The 18,093-nt window shown below is 34.4% G+C and overlaps 4 protein-coding genes across 5 annotated transcripts; 2 read left to right on the top strand and 2 right to left on the bottom strand.

Moving 5' to 3' along the window:
- Positions 1–2,005: 2,005 nt before the first annotated feature.
- Positions 2,006–2,826, bottom strand: LOC125224552 (BON1-associated protein 2-like). Its single transcript, XM_048127971.1, has one exon. It carries the CDS (start codon positions 2,772–2,774, stop codon positions 2,274–2,276), a length of 501 nt encoding a protein of 166 aa, XP_047983928.1. The 5' UTR covers positions 2,775–2,826; the 3' UTR covers positions 2,006–2,273.
- A 3,789-nt stretch (positions 2,827–6,615) lies between these two features.
- LOC125220089 (transcription factor MYB3R-5-like) lies at positions 6,616–9,333 on the top strand. The gene is made up of 7 exons (XM_048122225.1): positions 6,616–7,077; positions 7,268–7,331; positions 7,446–7,503; positions 7,640–7,734; positions 7,836–7,939; positions 8,030–8,158; positions 8,329–9,333. The coding sequence occupies exons 1-7, from the start codon at positions 7,040–7,042 to the stop codon at positions 9,068–9,070; spliced, it is 1,230 nt and encodes a 409-aa protein (XP_047978182.1). The 5' UTR covers positions 6,616–7,039; the 3' UTR covers positions 9,071–9,333.
- Positions 9,334–9,700: 367 nt separating this feature from the next.
- On the top strand, positions 9,701–10,954 carry LOC125224293 (elicitor-responsive protein 3-like). Its single transcript, XM_048127672.1, has 5 exons — positions 9,701–9,862; positions 10,087–10,152; positions 10,264–10,390; positions 10,480–10,594; positions 10,691–10,954. Exons 1-5 carry the CDS (start codon positions 9,796–9,798, stop codon positions 10,757–10,759), a joined length of 444 nt encoding a protein of 147 aa, XP_047983629.1. The 5' UTR covers positions 9,701–9,795; the 3' UTR covers positions 10,760–10,954.
- A 202-nt stretch (positions 10,955–11,156) lies between these two features.
- Positions 11,157–14,530, bottom strand: LOC125224292 (digalactosyldiacylglycerol synthase 2, chloroplastic-like). Of its 2 annotated transcripts, XM_048127670.1 has the most exons (6): positions 14,343–14,530; positions 14,178–14,247; positions 13,498–13,879; positions 13,011–13,277; positions 12,385–12,734; positions 11,157–11,955 (listed from the first exon to the last, which is right to left on the bottom strand). In XM_048127670.1, exons 3-6 carry the CDS (start codon positions 13,777–13,779, stop codon positions 11,466–11,468), a joined length of 1,389 nt encoding a protein of 462 aa, XP_047983627.1. In that variant the 5' UTR covers positions 13,780–13,879; positions 14,178–14,247; positions 14,343–14,530; the 3' UTR covers positions 11,157–11,465. The 2 variants fall into 2 exon arrangements, with proteins under 2 accessions (XP_047983627.1, XP_047983628.1); XM_048127671.1 differs by lacking the exon at positions 14,178–14,247.
- Positions 14,531–18,093: the final 3,563 nt, after the last annotated feature.

The following is an 18,093-nucleotide window of genomic DNA, read 5'->3' as shown; positions in this document are numbered from 1 at the left end:
GGAAAGAGAGAGAAACAAATCCTTGGAGTTGGAGTTACGCCACTACGCCAAAGAAAGTCCGGGGAAGTTCGTCTCCTCCTTCCTCAATCGCTTCCGCTATGGATCGCCAAGGTATGTTTCGATCCTATTATGTTTATGGTTTGCGTGAAATACATGTTGTTCGAAGATCTTACTTTATTTATATTCAATTATGTATTCTTGAATATATGATGATAAATAATGTCCAATAGTATCATTATTATGAAAAAATGATGAAAGTAAAAAAATGTAAAATGAGACGGAAAGTAGCTAGTGTAATAGTAGTATAACATTATTTTATTCTACAGATTATATATATATCGTTTAATTTGAAAATGATCTGATATTGTCACACAAGTAAATAATCAAAGTATTGTCCAAGTCATGTTACTTTGAAAATATTAATTGATTGCATAATATGAATAAATTAATCAATGATTCTGTAATTTATAGGAATAAATTCGAATTTGATATAGAAAATCATAAATTTTATGCAATTTATTAATTACAAATTAAACTCCTAAAAAATCGACTAATGACTTGCCATGATTAATAGTGGAAGTGCGGCGGTGAATATTAAATTATTTTAATACTAGAAATCTTTATCTGTCATCGAGCATATACATGTTTTTTTCCATAATACTTGGGACAATCATTTTATAATAAGATAAAATTATGAAAATGACATTCTCTACTATGGACAATTTGACCCTTAAACAACATTGCAAGGAATCTTCCAAATTCCAGATACATCAGCACTCACTGCAGTATCGTCAATGTGGATAATTACTTAGAAACATCCATTCTTTGTTGAAAAAAAAAATGAATTTTGGTAAAATTCTCTTACAATTTAAAAAATTGGCACTAAATATTCTAACTTTTAATATTTGATTTATTTTTTCATGATAAATATTTTGATTTTCTATTTGTAATAAGTTACTGAATTAGCACATGCATGTTTTAAATTAATAAACTATTCTGAATTGGAATTGTACTCAGACATGGTTGAGTTATTTGGTGAGGTAGATAACTTTAAGACAATGAAGTATTCTAATCAAAAATCATATTTTGCCTAATCCCAACTTTCTTATCAAATGGCTATTAAGCTTGTTGGAAAAAATGATAAATTTATGGGCGTAGTTGATGCGACCCAACGTGTAGGACCCATAACAAGGTCCATGGCAAGGCGGCTAAGGGAGGGGCTTTCCACTTTCATTCACAAGATCATGCGGGAGGAGTCCATGAAGGCGGAGAAGCCGGCGATGAGGATCATGTTGAAGAATGAAGGCCGACCGGACAAAGGAACGTCGAGGCAGAAGGAACGCCCGGTCGTGCGTTTTGTCCTCCGGGCGAAGCGACGACGCATTCCAGAAAGAACGCGGGGGCGGGCGTTTCTTACCTTGAAATTGCCCGACTGGGCGAAACAACGGTGCATTCCAGAAAGAACGCCCGGCCGGGCGTTTTGGGGTTACAATTCGCCCGACCGGGCGAATTGCACGGACTTAGATTTTGTGGGCCATTTCATTGAATTTTTGGCCTAGACTATAAATAGCACTTTTTATCATTTTATTCTTTAGATTGTGATTGAATTAAAGTTATCTCCCTAGTGAGTTCCTATTTGAGGATTGTATCCAAATTCCTTCATTAAAGGTTGTTTGTCTCTTTTCTTTGATTGATTCAAGTATAGGTATGCATCAATGGGAGAGTATCCATTGAGTAGTGGAACCAAGGGGTGATTAGAGTTGATAAAAAATGCCTAGAGTTGTTTCTATTATTTTGGTCAAGGTCATATGGTTCTAACTCTAATTCCTCGTCATATACGCAATCTCTCATCTGTTATCTTCCCTGGATCTCGATTTTGGATTTAGTTTTTGGACCTAGATCCACCCTATCTTTGTTATTTTTGTGTTTTGTTATTAGATCTACACTTGATCTAATCAATGAAGATCCTTAGCAGAAGTACATAAAGAACATTTCATATGCTACATTAGATATAATTTCACTTTGATTAGGCTTCTTGGAAAATTGAAAAAATGATTAACATCCATGCTATTTATAAACTACGTTTTAGAGTTACACGCACAAATCAAAATTTAACTAAGTTCCCAACCATATTCTTGATCATCATAATAATCACAATAACAAAAACTAAACAAACGCACCATTGTCCAAGTTATATACTCCACATCATTTCATTCCTAATGAATTAATTATAGATAATCCCAATAACTTTTTTAGGATATATCTATCTTGATTTACACATGATTAATTTTTCCAACCGGAATGCCCGTCACAACCCCGGCCTTCCCATCGGCCGCCACGGGAACCCCGGGCCACGGCTCCGTGGAGCCACTGGGCCCGGGGCGGCGGCTGACCCTAACCGACAAATTGAGTATCCCGTTCTTCCCGCCACGAGCATCCCTGAGCCTATAACTCAAGAAGCTCAAGTGGTTGAGGGGCAGGAAGGCGGCGGCGAAGTCGGAGACGGGTATGTTGGCGGCCCCGACGAGGCTGCTGCCCGAATGCGCCTCGACCGTGAGGAAACGGGCAGTGGCGGGCAGCTCCATCTGCAGCTTCTCGTTCCATGCAGGGTAGCTCCCGCCTTCGCGATCCGTACCCGTTCTCCGGGTGTTGAACGGGTCGGATCTTACGACGACGTACGAGTTCTTTTTCACGGGCTGGTTTCGGCTGAGGCGCAAACCCTCCGCCGAAATGACGGTTACCTCAATCTCGTATGGCGAAGCCTTCTTTGCCATCTTTTTATTTCACACAGTGTGTGTGTATGTGTGTGTGTTTGTGCAAAGTAAAATTGGAGAATGTTTGTTTGTTTGTGGAAGTGAAGTTTATATGCATTTGGAGAGAGGGAGAGAAAGGGAGATGGAGGGAAGGTTGAGAGAAGGGTGGAAGAAAGGGGAAGGGTATTTCGGCGAATTAGACATGGTAACAAATTGTTACCTATTTTTCTAATTTGGCGTGTGCCTTATTTAATATTTGCCCTCCCTCTTTACTTAGATGACCATTCAAATATTTTGAAATTTCTAAATTTGTGTAATTGTCATTTATATATGATTGTAAGGTGCTTACGTTTTTACAAAAGTATATTCTTATTACTTGGACGTAGGAGTGAGAAAAAAAAAACTCAAGAACTAATATTTGATTCGAACGAAATCGAAATTTAAATTAAGTTTGGTTGTTTTTGAAATTCGGTTTGTTCGAGTTAATTATTTTGGCAGATTTTAATTTTTTGATTCGGTTTGTTCGGATGTATGAAAACTGAAAAATCGAATTTATTTTGAATATTATATTATACCTAAAACAAACTCAATTTGTATTGGTTAATATTTGTAAATGTTATAAACTTAGATTTTATGAATATTGTAACCATTTGATTTTGTTAATTGGTCGATACGATATTATTATGATAATTAAAGAAAATTAATTTTATTTTTTGTTTTGTTTTGTTTTGGTATATATTCGTGCAAATTCAGTTTTTTGGGTTCAGATTTTGATTTCTCGGGTTTTTTAGATATATTTGTGTTTGATTTTTTGCTTTATATTGATTTTCAGTAGCTCGGATTTCAATTTTCCAGGTTTGAATTTTCGATATTTCTATTCTATTTGACTTGAATTTTCACAACATTTTGATTTTTTGATATGATTCGGTTTGACAAAAATAAATGAACTGAAAATTGAATACTCACCCATACTTGAGCGATCATGAGACTACAAATAACTAGTACTCCCTCCGTCCCAGAGAAGTTGGCATATTTTGAAAATGACACGGGATTTTAGGAGGTTTTGTTTTGTGTGTTAAATGGAAAGAGAAAATATAATTTTTATATTCATGTGAGAGAGAACTTTTTCCAAAAAGGGAAATGTGACATCTTTTGTGGGACAAACTAAAAAGGAAAGTGTGCCAACTTCTCTGGGACGGAGGGAGTACTTTCTTTGTCCATATAAATAAAATTGTTTTGTCGTTCTCTCTATTTGTAATAGTACTAAGTATTATATACTCCTGTTACTTAATCGGTTAGCTGCAATATATATTTTGAATTATTAATATTCGAATTTATTTTAATAAAACTCCTGTGGCAGCTGATTATACTCGTTTATTTATTTGGACGGAGAGGGAGTAGTATATTGACCTAATTAAGAGAGGTCAACCTTGTAAAAGTCGCTGCACATTAAACGTGAACTTGCGTCGAATACATTATGCAGTTGTTGGTCTAACTATTTATTCAACTTTTCCAACTTTCAAATCACGTTGCCATAGAAACTCTTTCGTGTTTTTCATCATTTATTTATTTAGTCTCAATTTCTTCTTCATTTTACTGTTATCATGCTAATCAGCGTTTTTAATGTGGGCTATAAGAATTTATTTTCTCATAAAAATAAAGAATTATTTTTAGTTTTTCGATCATATAGATTATACTTACTTTTTTTGTCAAACTACAATCCGGTCTCTCCCTATATATTACTACTCCGTATTAATTATTTAGATATTGTATTTGCTATAATTTACATTAATTTTTAATGTATAAAAATATTTATTTTAATCAGAAATATAAAAATATTTATTTTAATCAGAAAAGAGCTAGAAGGTTAATGCTTTTATAAGACATCCTTAGATATTAGCCAGATATGGATATATACATGAGAGATCGGGAGATCGACCGACCTCAATGCCGACGACAAGTGCCGCCAGGAAATACAATTAATCAATTCGTTGATCCTATGACAACTTTGGGACTTGGATCCCCTATTGTGGCAAAATGCACAACAGGGGATGTTGTGCTCATCATCACCCTCCATTTGTTTTTATGAAGTTATATAATTTTCTTTTATTCACAAATCAATGGTGGTGATGTGCACAGTATCCCTTGTTGTGCATTTTGCCACAGCAGGGGATCCAAATCCACAACTTTGAGGTCTCAAAGGGCAAAAATATTCTCCCTCCGTCCATCAATATAAGGGCAAACTTGATCGTACACGGGTTTTAATAAATGTAGTAGAAAATGAGTTGAAAAGGTTGATAAAACGTGAGTTCTACTTTTATATACTTATTAGTTTTATAATGAAATGCAAGTGAGATAAAATTAGTAGAATGTGGGGTCTATTTTCAAAAGTCGTAAAATAGTAAATGAGAAGTTTATTGGTGAACGGACAAAAATAACAGCACGAGAACTTTATTGGTGGATGGAGCCAGAAGGGAGTAATATTTGGAAAAACTTAGGAAAATTTTGAAAATAAATATTTAGTGATTAAATAATGTATTTTATGTATATGTGAAAGTATGCGTAAAAGTTTGAGTGCCCACCTGCCAATAAACTTGGCTCGACCAACCTTTGTCTTTATGTACACAACAATGTTTGATCACCGAATTAATGATGAACAAGAGAGAAATCGGAAATCAAATGAAGTGGTTAAAGCTTAATTTTGAAAGTTTCTTTTTAATAAAGTCTTCATATATATTTATCTAAATTTTGTATAAATTATTATGAAAAAGTCCATATCAATAAGCTGATTCACTTAATATATTTGAAGAGAATATTATGTAATTGTTAGGCTTAGCCATAAGAAATTACATTGCAAATTCAATTTGGCACTCTGTTAATATTAAGTTATTATTAACTAATCTTGGGCGTGTTTCTTATACGGAGCACTTTATAAAAATGATTAATAGTTGAAATTTGACAATTTGTGCCTATAGTGATTATTTGACTCCGCGTTTTGCACGTCAATAATTAATAAATAAATCTATAACAAACAATTAAATGTCAACTATATATACGCCCCGGATGTATAGATTGAATTCGAATATATTTCTAAACTTTTAAAAGCATTATATGATTAAGCTAATAATAAGAACAATTAGAAACACATTAAATAAAAGTTTATTGTGTATAGTAAAATATTACAGTTGCTTCCAAATACTTACTATATCTTGTTTACTAATATGATTTGAGCTAAATTTGCTGGATTTGTATCCGTTATTATAATGAGATTGGAGAAGACAAAATAAGTCAATTTTAAATGATTTAAACTACACCGAATATTAATATTGGTATATATTGGACAAAATCAATAGAATATTTCTATATTTTCCATGGAAGTTGGGTCCCCCATAATAGAAGTGACATTACTTTTAGAGACATTTGCACCTTACAATAAAACGTCAAAGAATTTCAATTAACTCGGCTGTAAATTGATGATCATATATATAATAGAAGTTATCGTTACTTTCGAATTTACTAAATTATCTTCATTTTAATAATATCTTATTATACTTTGTAAATTATTTATTTAATATTATAAAATAGAAAAAAAGATCCGTAGCTCCGAAATTCACTGAGAATCTTGGTATGCCAGTGTTGTAGCTCTACATGATCCATTAACTTTTCTCTCTCTTCAATCTCTCTCGGATTTGGATCCCCTGTTATGGCTGATAGCAAACAAGGATGCTATTCCAGTTAATTATTAAATTATAATATTAACATGTTAAATTTGTTTATTACTCCATAAAACAATTCCTTAAATGTGGGAGCATATTTGGCACAGCCCCTGTGCACAGGGAATCTTGGCCCATCTCTCTCACTCCCGCGAAATTTTCACCGCCTTTTTTATCTCTCTCCTCACCAGTGATAGTCACTCTCTCACTTCCCAGAATATCCGTACTTTCCAATATCCAACAAAATTCTATTGATTTCAAACTCTTAAAGTTGTAATCTTGTGCATATATCCTCTTTCCTTCCATGGACTCTCTCTTCTTCTCGCTCCCTTTTTTCTAGCCGTTGAGCCCTTTCTTTAATTACACAACATGCTGCTAATCTTACCTTAATTATGCTTCATGTTTTTTAACAATCCATTTCAAAATTTGTTCTGCATATTGCATATATATAGCTTCTTGACCGTTGGGCACTAAAAATTTCCAATCTTTTTTATAAAAATTCGATCTTGATCATTGATTAAATCGTGTGTTTTGTTTTTCTGCTAATCAGTTTGATCAACTGTGTGCTTAGAAATGGAAGAAGAAGTGGGTGCCAGAAATGATGATGATAAGTATGTTTCCTTTCATGGGTTTTCTGTTTTTCTTCCTTTTTAATTTTTAATTTTTTTTACAATTTGGAATTCATTTGTTACATTTGCTGATATTGTTGGTGATTTTGCCAGTGATAAACTGCAGCTATATTGTGTCTGTGATTGATTGATTATAAGCCTTTTATGATGTTCATTTTCATGTTTATGATAGTCACTCAAGAAAATTGTCTGGTCCAACAAGGAGATCATCCAAGGCAAACTGGACAGAGGAAGAGGTGATTGATTAGTTTGTTTGATGTGTTCGTACGATGTTCGTTTCTGATCTTCATATTGTACTGGTCTGAAACCTTGTTGATTCACAACTATAATGTCTTGTTTTTGGGAAATAGGATAGCATTTTGCAAGATGCAGTTCAAAAATATGAAGGGAAGTCGTGGAAGAAAATAGGCAAGTTTTGATGGTTTCCATATAAATTGATCTTTGAGTTGAATACAATGATACTATAAATGAAACTGATGCTGCTTCCCTAGTTGAGATTATTGGCTCAATGAGTTTGATTTTATAAAGCGAATTTGTTTTGCAGCTGGATGCCTCCCTGGTCGAACGGATGTGCAGTGCTTGCATCGTTGGCAGAAAGTTATAAATCCCGGCCTGGTTAAAGGGCCATGGAGTAAGGAGGTCATACCATATACCTATATTCTATGCAAAAAAATAATGGAAGGAGTTCTGTCGTTATGTCTTCAAAAGTGTGACATTATCTTGTTGTTTGACTTCTACAGGAAGATGCTATTCTCATTGAGTTGGTTGAGAGGTCCGGTGAGAAGAAATGGTCTGAAATTGCGGAACAGCTTCCAGGCCGGATGGGAAAGCAATGCCGGGAAAGGTTATCTAGTTGCAGCTTTGCACATGCCCTTGATGTGTTAAGATACTCATTTGTTTTATGAGAAATGTAACATTCATGTGATTTATTTAGGTGGTGCAACCATTTGAAGCCGGAGATAATTAAGGCACCGTGGACAGACGAGGAGGAAAGGACTCTGATCAATGCTCATGCTGAATATGGGAACAAATGGTCCATATTAGCCAAGCTTTTACCTGGCAGGTACTTTTTCTTTCAAGAATCTCAAGAATTTAGCTTATGTCCGTTCGATCTTTGGTTATGATGCTTGTGAAATTTTTTTGTAACGCGTTTTGTGGAATGGTTTTGATGAATCTTGGATCCAAACTAGGACTATAAATGTATTTGATTGATTTGTTCTCTGAATCTACTAGGACTGAGAACTCGGTTAAAAACCACTGGAACTGCTCTCTGAAGAAGAGACTCTGTTGCAATCCAGCCTTTAGCTCCGTTGCAAATCATCCTCGATTATATGTACCTCCTCTGCAAGCCAATACTAAACGAGTTGCTCGCGATTCAACAGAAGCAAACCAAACTTCAAGCAGCACTAATTTGGATAGTGGGAGCAACATAGAATTGAGTTCCATGGATTTGTTTCATGTAAACCATAGCAATTTATCATTTGCTTCGGGAAATGCAGTGCCATCAACTTCCAGCAAGACTGTGATCATGGATGACATGTCAAAGGCCTTGAATCATGGTACTAGAAAGACTGAAATACGAGGTTTTACTTCACTATGTGAAGACTATCCGTGTCACATGCCTTCTCTCGTATGTGATAATGGTGATCGAATTGGGCCAAGAGGAGACAGTGATGATAACCCTGCGAGTTCATCGGAGGGGTCATACACGGGCTTATGCTATGAGCCAATTCAGCGGGCGGATTTGGATATCTTCTTGTCGACTGGTAGGTTTCCAAGCACTGAGAGCTACATACGCCAACAGCCAAGACGGGATGAAAAGGAACTGCCAGGTGATGCATACAGCAGAGCTAGGGCCATACTGAGGAGTGCAGCTATGAGCTACCATAATGTGCCGTCTATTATTAGAAAACGCGCTATTCAGATATTGTACGGATGCGTTCCTGCACTGGAGGTAATCAAGTCCCAGAATTAGATGATGACGATGATGTTCATACTTGCACTTTTCTCTCTCAAAGCTTGAGAAGCTTGCAGCCGTTGAATCTGTGGGGATTTGAAACAGAATTTGGCGATGCATGAGATTGAAATGATCTTTTATCAAGAGGGATTGAGAGGGTTTCTGTGATCAGATTTGATGAGAATCCGGCTTTGTGTAGCTCTTGATATTAGCTAATGCTGCAAAACAATGTGATGCTTGCTGCCGCATTATGATTTTTAAGATATAAGTATTTTTCAACATATGATTATGGTGGTTGTGTTTATCAGTTTATGTTTATCAGAAACTTCCAAGTAATGAAGGAGTACCTAACTTACAATAATGTAGGAGATTGACAGCTGAATATTAATGTTTACACCAATAAATTTTGGTGTGTTTAATGAAGATGATTCCTGAAAATGGTGGTTTTTGCATTAACTACTACTAGTTTTCATGTTTTTAGACTTATCACAACCAGCATCTCTCTCTCTCATAGTAGAAGTTATTATGCCAAAAGGAACTTTCATGAGAGTAATTAATAAAAGTATTATTGTTTGGAAATCAAAATTATAAAGTTTCCATTTTTGGTCAGAACAATGTAATTTTAGGATATTCAATAAATATAAAACTGAGAGGGATCCAACAACCTCTCAACCGTATTTTCAAATTCATCTTGCATCTCTCTTTCTCTCCTCTCTCTGTGTATCATATCTGCAGAGTCCAAAATGCCGCAGGGAACGCTTGAAGTTGTTCTTATCGACGCCAGTGGTTTGGAGAAAACAGATTTTTTATGTATGTGAGATCTCTTTGACGTTCATTTGTGATGGTGTTTTGTAAGATTTATTGATCTGATAAAAAAAATATCATTTGGTGATCTATCTATCTTTGATCATCTTTTCTTGTTTTTGCACGGTAATCATGATTTTGATATTACAACAATTTTGACAATAACAACATTGTTCTAACAAAAATATCTCATGCACTAAATTTATTCGTTTGCTTTTGGTGCCTGGCAGCCACCACTGATGCTTATGCCATAATCAAATGCGAAGATCAAGAGAAAACGAGCAAAGTTGCATCAGGTGCATTTTCATTCTCATTCTTGACCTGTGTATACTTATTATTCATTCATGCATTTTTTAAGCTGATGATGAATGAAAACTGTTTGATACACCCAAAATCTTGGCTTGCAGTTGAAGGATCATCCCCCACGTGGAACGAGACCTTCATGTTTTCCATCTCTAGGGATGTTAAGGAACTAAAGATCACGATAATGGATAAAGACACTCTTAGTGCTGATGACATTGTTGGTGAAGTGACGTATGTTTATCGCCTAATTTATCTGCTTCTATATACGTACAAACTCTCGTTCTCCAATGTGGTTTTTCACTCTTTTCTCGGATTCTCAGAATTCCTCTTGGGCCGGTGTTTGAATCGGAAAGAGTGCCATCAACTATGTACAATGTAGTCAAAGATGGGACATTATGTGGCGGGCTAAATGTCAGCCTCAAGTTCAATCAACAGGTTGAATATATAACCATGTAGTCTTAATTGGTTTTTCTTGAAAAGGATATATGATTTTACCATTCTTGTTTGATTTTACCATGTCTGTTGTTGCAGACAACACGGAGCAGGGGATTTTCAAATGAGGATCTGGGAGGGTGGAAGTCATCATCAGCAATGGATTGATTTGTTCAATGATGCGAAGTTTCTGTTTCTACAGCTTGATCAAGATCCTTGTATTGTATTTGAATTTCATTGTAGCAACTGCATTGTTTTAGATTTTTTTTATCAAACCTCAGATTTGAGGAGACCAATGTCATTGCCTCTTAGCTTGTGGCAGATTTAGAGTTTTCAATAAAGTGTTAGAAGTTGTTTGATCAATTTGGTTAATGTTAATAGTTTGACAAATTTTCTTGCATGGTATGGTTTTTAGCTGAGGATTTGCTGTATGATACATATATTTTCATGTTGCTGGGGAAACATAGGTTTATATCGTGGTACATTTCTGAGTTCTGACTGCTTTTTCAGACATCAACCCTGGCCAAACAAATGAAACATATTTCATTACAAGAACACGAGATGATGATTCTGCAGGTCATTATCTGCAAGATGATAATTACAAAAGAAAGAGAGGAGAGATTACAAGTACAGGTCTTTATCTGCATTGACTTGTTATTATAAATAAAATGGAAAACTATCATCCCTTCCAAGGAACATCAACAAAATAAGACATGAAGAGAGAAAGGAAACTTCATACAAGAAATCAGTTTTGTCAACTATCCCTAGATTATGCAATCTTTGTTAACAGTTAAAGCTGAAATCTTGCCAAATCTTAAGTAGAGCAAACTAAGCAGATTGTCAAGGCAGCAAGAACTTCGACATACACGGGCAATCAGAAAGCCCATTTTCTTGAAGGATATGACTTTTCCTTTGAAGGAACTGGCAAGCCAACCTGTTTACTTTGCTCTTCGTCGGGTTCCTTACTCACGAGTGCAGTACCAACATAATGAAGCAATGCAGAAGCATCTTCAAGATTATCCTTCAAACTGAAGGATGTTGACATATAAAGCTTTGAGGGTTTCTTCTCCAATTTTTTTACTGTCTTTTCAAGCTCTGCAGATTCTAGGAACCTTTCTGTAGCTGCATCCCAAGAGAGCTCGTGTTTTTGAGCATCAGTCAGTGGAGCAGGCTGGTCTTGCAATGCTTTGTGTGTTTCCTTCACAAAGCCCTCACTATCATCATACATTCGGCAATTTGGAAATTGCTTGAAAAAATCATTTGAGGGGTGATTTGCGCACACAACTATTTTGCCCATGGCCAATGCTTCAGCTGTTGTTGTGCAGACTACATCCGTTGTGCTAGGATTTAAGAACACCTTGTAGCTGAATATGGGAAAATTTCAGGACATCAGTAGCTAATAGTGTATCCTATTATGGAAGTAGAGACAAAGCTAGTGAACCGGACAACCTACGCATGCAATGGCATTTCACTTAATGGATAAAAATACCATGAAGGATTTAAGACTAAATGGGCTAGCAATATAGACAGAAATAAGGCATCAGAAGCAAGTATGTAAAAGTGCATGGTTTTCTTTGGATACATATACTTAAGCACACTCAAAAGCAATATTCTGGAAAAATTGGAAACAGATAAACATCATCAAATCCCAGATTTAGCAGGCCATAGTCAGTGTACTCCTAGTTCCAGTACTGTATTCTAATTGACCAGTAAGATAGGGACTTTTTTCACTTTTTCAAAAATTAAAAATAAAAAAGTCAGGCAAATTTATATCCAAATAGTTAAATACTTACTCGTGAAACAAGGGATCAGCATGATCACGCCCAGGGTTAACCGTGACTGTTATTTCCAGTTTTTTTGCAGCTTCTTCAACTTGATCAGAGTCCTCCCCGCTGCCGTACAAATCAACTTCAATGTCCGTTAATTCATTCTGGTTATCAGATAGGAGTGTGAGAAGCTCCTTGTAGCCTTTGTGCCAGACCATCTTTCCAATGTAATATGCACCTTTGGTGAAGGGTTGGGTCTCATTCTGTTGTTGCTCTCTCTTTTTCATGCCAATTTCAAGGAACTTTGGATTTACTCCGTGGACATTGCAAATAACAGATCTTGGAAGCTCTTGAGTAGCAGCTGACAGTCGGATCACCTACCATTATGAACCAGACGTGTAATGTAAGCAATTAGCAGTCAGGCTATATTAATTGTCAACAATCAGAATCGTGCCGGATGTTTACTGTCATATACAAACATAGCTTTCATAGCAAAATTATATGATTAGCTAATCGGTATTCAACTGGGTACAAACTTTAAATATCTAAATTGGAAAATTCAAGTATGTATTAGCTGGTAGAAACTACAATAGAAACTATTTCTCCATAAAAGAAAAAAAGGAAAAAAATAAAGCAGTTATGGAGAGGCTTACCCTGTGACAGTATATGTCGACAACCCAATTGTTCATATATTTCAGCAAAAAAGCTTGGAGCTGCCCATTCTTCTCTCTCTTCACATATTCGAGATAATTTGTATGAACAACTCCTACAACCAGTCGAAATTTTATTTTCCATCTCTTCCCATGATGATACCATGTCAGGTGCTCAGGCTCCTCAAGAACTGCAACATCTGCCTCTTCATCAGGAATTACTTCAGTAATGTCTCCTAGAGCGATGATGCTCCTTTTATGTAGGGAAAACTGCAGCATGAGATTAACTTGTGTAAGAATATAAGTTTTCCCGGTGGAATTTGGTGACAGCAGTTAGTTGCAAATCATGCAGTGAAAAAACATGGTGTTGAACTTAAGACTTCTCAATATCTGTGCAGACATCAAAACTATGCAGAATGTGGAACTTTATAATCCACGCTCTTCATGATGAACCAGTACAACCTTATCCACACATTATAGTTTGACTTACTCTTCCTGGGTAAAACCGTATTGAAAAATTTGAGCTGAATCCAGTCCTTTCATCAAGCCACTGGCGCACGTAAGTTTCTTGTTCTGAAGCTGATTCAAATGTGATATTATTGGAATACACGTGCTTTTGGTCCTCCAGTTTCAACCATGGGATAACCAAAGTAACTTTCCACCCACTATCTTTTGAAAGATATGCTGCACGAAACAGAGGGTTGACAGCAGTCCCGGTTAGCCATGGAAGGCTTGCCGTAGTAAATATTGCGATATGTTGCTTCTTATCCATGCATTTATCAGATTTAGCCCCAATAGACTCTTGGAAGATAGGTCACATCCCACAAAAACTGGAAGAGCAAACTTAAATAGGATAAATAGCGACCCCCTATCTGCAATGATATCATAAAACGATATCAATTTTCTAAAGAGTCGATCACCATGTTCTATCTATGACAGCACAAGGGTCCAACAAATTGCCATCAATCAATTTCCATCATACAGCAAGCCGTCACATAATTACAAGACACATTGAAGCCTCATGCAAATCAGAAACTCAACGTGAGATTCCAACAGAGAATATTAAAAATCTAATTTTAAAAAAAAATAAAAATTGGAAGGATAATCATGATCCAACAACAATAAGCAACTATGCTACAATTTTCGTTAACAGCAATACCCAAAACTTACCATATTCCTTCTACGACATCCAAAAAGCGTATAACATAGGCAAAGATATAAAGAAATTTGAGCGTGAAACCTGAACCTCCGGAAAAGGCGAATTAATACCGATTAAAATAGCAATATGAAAAAATTGCTCAACCTCTCTTAAAAGCAAAAATTTCCGTTTCTTACCTCAATAATCGCGTGCCAGGAAACGAGGAACTGTCGATTCCGCTACCTTATGAAATTCCTTGAACAAGGAAACCAGCAATTAGGTTAACAATATAAGGATTAGAGCTGGAAATTAGGGGAAGATTCGAACGATGGAATAGAAATAGAAGAAATTACGGAGGGATGTGATTGGTCAGTTGGTTGGTTAAAGAGGAATATTCCATGGGAGAGGAAACACTTGACGATTAAAATAGCCTTATTTTATGTCCTTGAAAAGGTTATTTTTATTTTTTAACTAAGTTTATGAAACAAAAGAAAATACTACTCCTAGGCAATTATTTTTGTTTTAGGGATCATTTTGTTAATTTCACTTTTTGTTTGTGTTTTTTGCAGTGACGATTTAAATATTAAGATAATAAAATAAAATTGATTTCCATAAATATAATCAAATGGGTACTTATTAAATTAATGCTTCCAGCTTAAATAAATTTCACATCCTTCACCCTTTATAAACAGGCTTGGTCCAAATCATTATGTATTCTACATTGCTAAAATCCTGAGCTAAATGATAGGCTCAATACATTTTGCATTAAATGAGCCCAATCCAAAACTAATCTAATTGACACGTTCTTATGATAACTTATACGTATATTGGTGATATTTGGATGAGGGATAAGGTTTGTAGGTTGTTTCAAACTATTACGGTGGAGAACAATACTAATTCGATTTGGTCGAGTTAAGGGATGTTTATAGAGTGGATTTAGATATAAAAGAATGTATGTATAAACTCGAGTAAGAACTTGATGAACACGTTGAACGTTGGTTCCTCATTTTGGTTACTGCGGTGCTGCTAAAGTGTTTGAGAATTTTGGGTTCTTTGATTGTGGTTCAAAACAATTCGTTAACCTTTAAGGACTTGTTCAATTTCCTTGGTACGAGAAGAGTATAAATAAAACATGGGTTGCAACCTAGTATGAGATCTCTAGCAACTTCGAATTTGTTATACACAAGTGTCAAAGTATGGAAGATATCTTTGTTGTCCGTAAGACTAACTAAGTAGGTTCACGCTAGCTCTTAGACCTAGTTGTTCACGACGAGTTAACTTCCTCTAAGTATAATTCATACTTTGATAACTAGTTCCCTTATGGATTCCTATCAACTAAAACGTGTTAGTTCCTAATACATGGTTAATTATAGAAATTTTGATATCAAAATACTTGAATGATTTCTTGTGATAGTAATTATACTCCTTTTGTCTTACAATAAAATAATTATGTCATAATTATTTTTGAATGTCACAATGTAAATGAATCATTTCCATTTTAGCAATAAAATCAGCTTCTTAATCACTCAGATCCTTTTTATTTATCTCTAATTGTTTTTTCTTCACTGACTATCTATCATCATTGCTAATTCTGATGAAAAAAAAATCTTGTAATGTCACCATAGAATATCTTATAGATATTTCAATCGTTAAGTCGAAGGAGTGTGAGAATTATTTATGTGGCTGAGTGATTATTAATATTTCGATAAAGGTTTGACATTTTATTAAATACTAGTCTACTGTATAGTATTTTAATTTCTAAATTACTTCTATAAAGTATTTTCCATCATAAATATGCATTGCTGAAATAAATTTGAATCGTTCTGATGTGTTCACGTATTCGCTAGGTGAAAAGTCCAACATTTCAATCTCATCAATTTAATTTTGTATGGTAGGCCACCATACATATTATATAATGGATCAAAATAATGGAAATATTAAGTAGTACTTATGATTTTGTTGAATCTTCAACCCTTTTATTCGTATTGAATTTTATTTTATCGGATCACCTTTACGAACAATTGCACACACAATAGAATGTAAAATATGTACAAATTCGAGGGGTCGAATATATTTGAATCCAGAGGTGTAATGTAATGACTCTAAATATTGTACAAACTATAAATTATAATATGAACTGTTAGAAAATATTAATAAATGGTAAAATAACAGCAACTGAAAATGTCAATATAGTGTCAACGGCTGACGCTGTGTTAACATTAAAATTTTGAAATTTTACACTATGTTGACATTGTATTAATAATGTGTTAACACTTTGTTGAAAAGTTTAAAATTTATATAATATATAGAGTTTGCATTTTATCAATATCATTTAAATTTATCTATTAAATAAAAACCCAGCAAGTGAACAAAACATATCTAATTAGTTTTGTGGCTGAAAATGCCCTTTCCACTTAACATGAAAATTTATAGATGACTAGTAAACATTGTAGCTTGCAATAAAATATGTTTTCAATTATTGAAATTGTAATACGATTCGACGTTAAGTAAATTAGATCGCGAGTACACATCCAAGATATTACTCTTTCGATCATTATATACTATGTTAGATACTACTCTTTCAATCTAGTATAAAATAATATCTCATTCTATTATTTTGAAATATTCATAATTTAAAGTCTCAGGTTATTATCTTCGCATTTCTTAAAATTAGACTGAGGATGTCATGATTATTAAAAAAAAAAGGATATAATGTAATTGTAAATATAGATCGATGGGAGGTTATGTTACCTTTGACAATTAACCCTTAGTCATCCTATATAAAAAGAAAATACGCCTATCTAAAATAAAATTGGTGACTAATTATAGCTTGTAGCTTAAATCGCCCAAATTTTATAAAATACTATACATAAAAGCCATAAGTTAGTAAAGATGATTGAAAATTTTGAAGCAAGTTTGTGTGGTTGCTATATATTCCTCGTAAGAGTGTGTTCATTTGGGAACTATTTGCTAATTTTAATTCGATCATATTTAGACAAAGAGGACGGAATACGAACTTATTTTCTATTCACAGACCAATTATATTTGGAAGAGCTCACGATTTTTTAGACTTTTTTTTTTGAACGCTTGTGCCATTTTTACTATTTTAATGAAAATTTAATCTATTTCTTTTATATTTTCATACAAATTGAGCTCATTTACGTTAGAATTTCATGTCATCTTTAATAACTAGTTACAAATTTTGGATCATATACGATATAGTTAATCTTATTTAACTACTATCATGTTCTCCAAAATTAAAAAAAAAAAAATTCCCATTTTCAAGTATGATACTAAGATACTCCCTAGGGATCGCTAAATATGCCGAAATACCGCACTTATCGTACCGAAAAATACCAGAAATGTGGTACGGTATGATACCTTACCGATAAATTTCGGTACGGTAAAGGTATAGATTTTCCTGTACCGCAATATACCACATTTATGATATTTGCCAAAAATTCGATATATATGTTGTATTTAAAATTTATATAAAAAATAGTTAATATGTTAAAATCCCTAACCTTACTTCCATATTTTAGTTCAGCCGCCCCCAACCCCAAAAATACTCACGCAAAGATGCAAATCAAGTCCAATGTATAAATTTGATTGTGGTGTAGTTTTATTTTTGGACATTATTTAAATAGGTGAAATATTATTTTAAATATTTGGCTATAATAGAATTTTTTTGGTATGAAACACATGTATAACGGTATGTATATACCGATATTCTATATGTCATACCTTATTTCGGTATAATGTAAAAGTACGGTATACCGCAATACGATATGGCATACCGCATAGACGGTATGGCAACGGTATGAGAAATAATTATAATGACATTTTCTCATATTGCAATTTGCGGTACGGTATACGGTATGACATTCTCGGTGCGGTACCATACCAGCCCTACTCCCTACTGATCTTACTTCATTTATAGAAGGGTAG

Source organism: Salvia hispanica, chromosome 4 (genome assembly GCF_023119035.1).
Source record: "Salvia hispanica cultivar TCC Black 2014 chromosome 4, UniMelb_Shisp_WGS_1.0, whole genome shotgun sequence".
Lineage (NCBI taxonomy): Eukaryota > Viridiplantae > Streptophyta > Magnoliopsida > Lamiales > Lamiaceae > Salvia > Salvia hispanica.
Note: the sequence above shows the minus strand (reverse complement) of the source record. Positions and strands in the feature narration are given on the sequence as shown.

What these genes read in the sequence shown, in the direction of transcription:
- LOC125224552 (XM_048127971.1), bottom strand. Translation starts at nt 2,774, where the DNA reads ATGGCAAAGAAGGCTTCGCCATACGAGATTGAGGTAACCGTCATTTCG.
- LOC125224292 (XM_048127670.1), bottom strand. Translation starts at nt 13,779, where the DNA reads ATGGATAAGAAGCAACATATCGCAATATTTACTACGGCAAGCCTTCCA. An exon ending in TACGGTTTTACCCAGGAAGA is followed by an intron (nt 13,278 to 13,497) that starts GTAAGTCAAACT and finishes CTCATGCTGCAG; the next exon opens with TTTTCCCTACATAAAAGGAG. An exon ending in TCGACATATACTGTCACAGG is followed by an intron (nt 12,735 to 13,010) that starts GTAAGCCTCTCC and finishes TCATAATGGTAG; the next exon opens with GTGATCCGACTGTCAGCTGC.
- LOC125224293 (XM_048127672.1), top strand. Translation starts at nt 9,796, where the DNA reads ATGCCGCAGGGAACGCTTGAAGTTGTTCTTATCGACGCCAGTGGTTTG. An exon ending in GGAGAAAACAGATTTTTTAT is followed by an intron (nt 9,863 to 10,086) that starts GTATGTGAGATC and finishes GGTGCCTGGCAG; the next exon opens with CCACCACTGATGCTTATGCC. An exon ending in GACATTGTTGGTGAAGTGAC is followed by an intron (nt 10,391 to 10,479) that starts GTATGTTTATCG and finishes TCGGATTCTCAG; the next exon opens with AATTCCTCTTGGGCCGGTGT.
- LOC125220089 (XM_048122225.1), top strand. Translation starts at nt 7,040, where the DNA reads ATGGAAGAAGAAGTGGGTGCCAGAAATGATGATGATAA. An exon ending in GAAGTCGTGGAAGAAAATAG is followed by an intron (nt 7,504 to 7,639) that starts GCAAGTTTTGAT and finishes TTTGTTTTGCAG; the next exon opens with CTGGATGCCTCCCTGGTCGA. An exon ending in GCCAAGCTTTTACCTGGCAG is followed by an intron (nt 8,159 to 8,328) that starts GTACTTTTTCTT and finishes TGAATCTACTAG; the next exon opens with GACTGAGAACTCGGTTAAAA.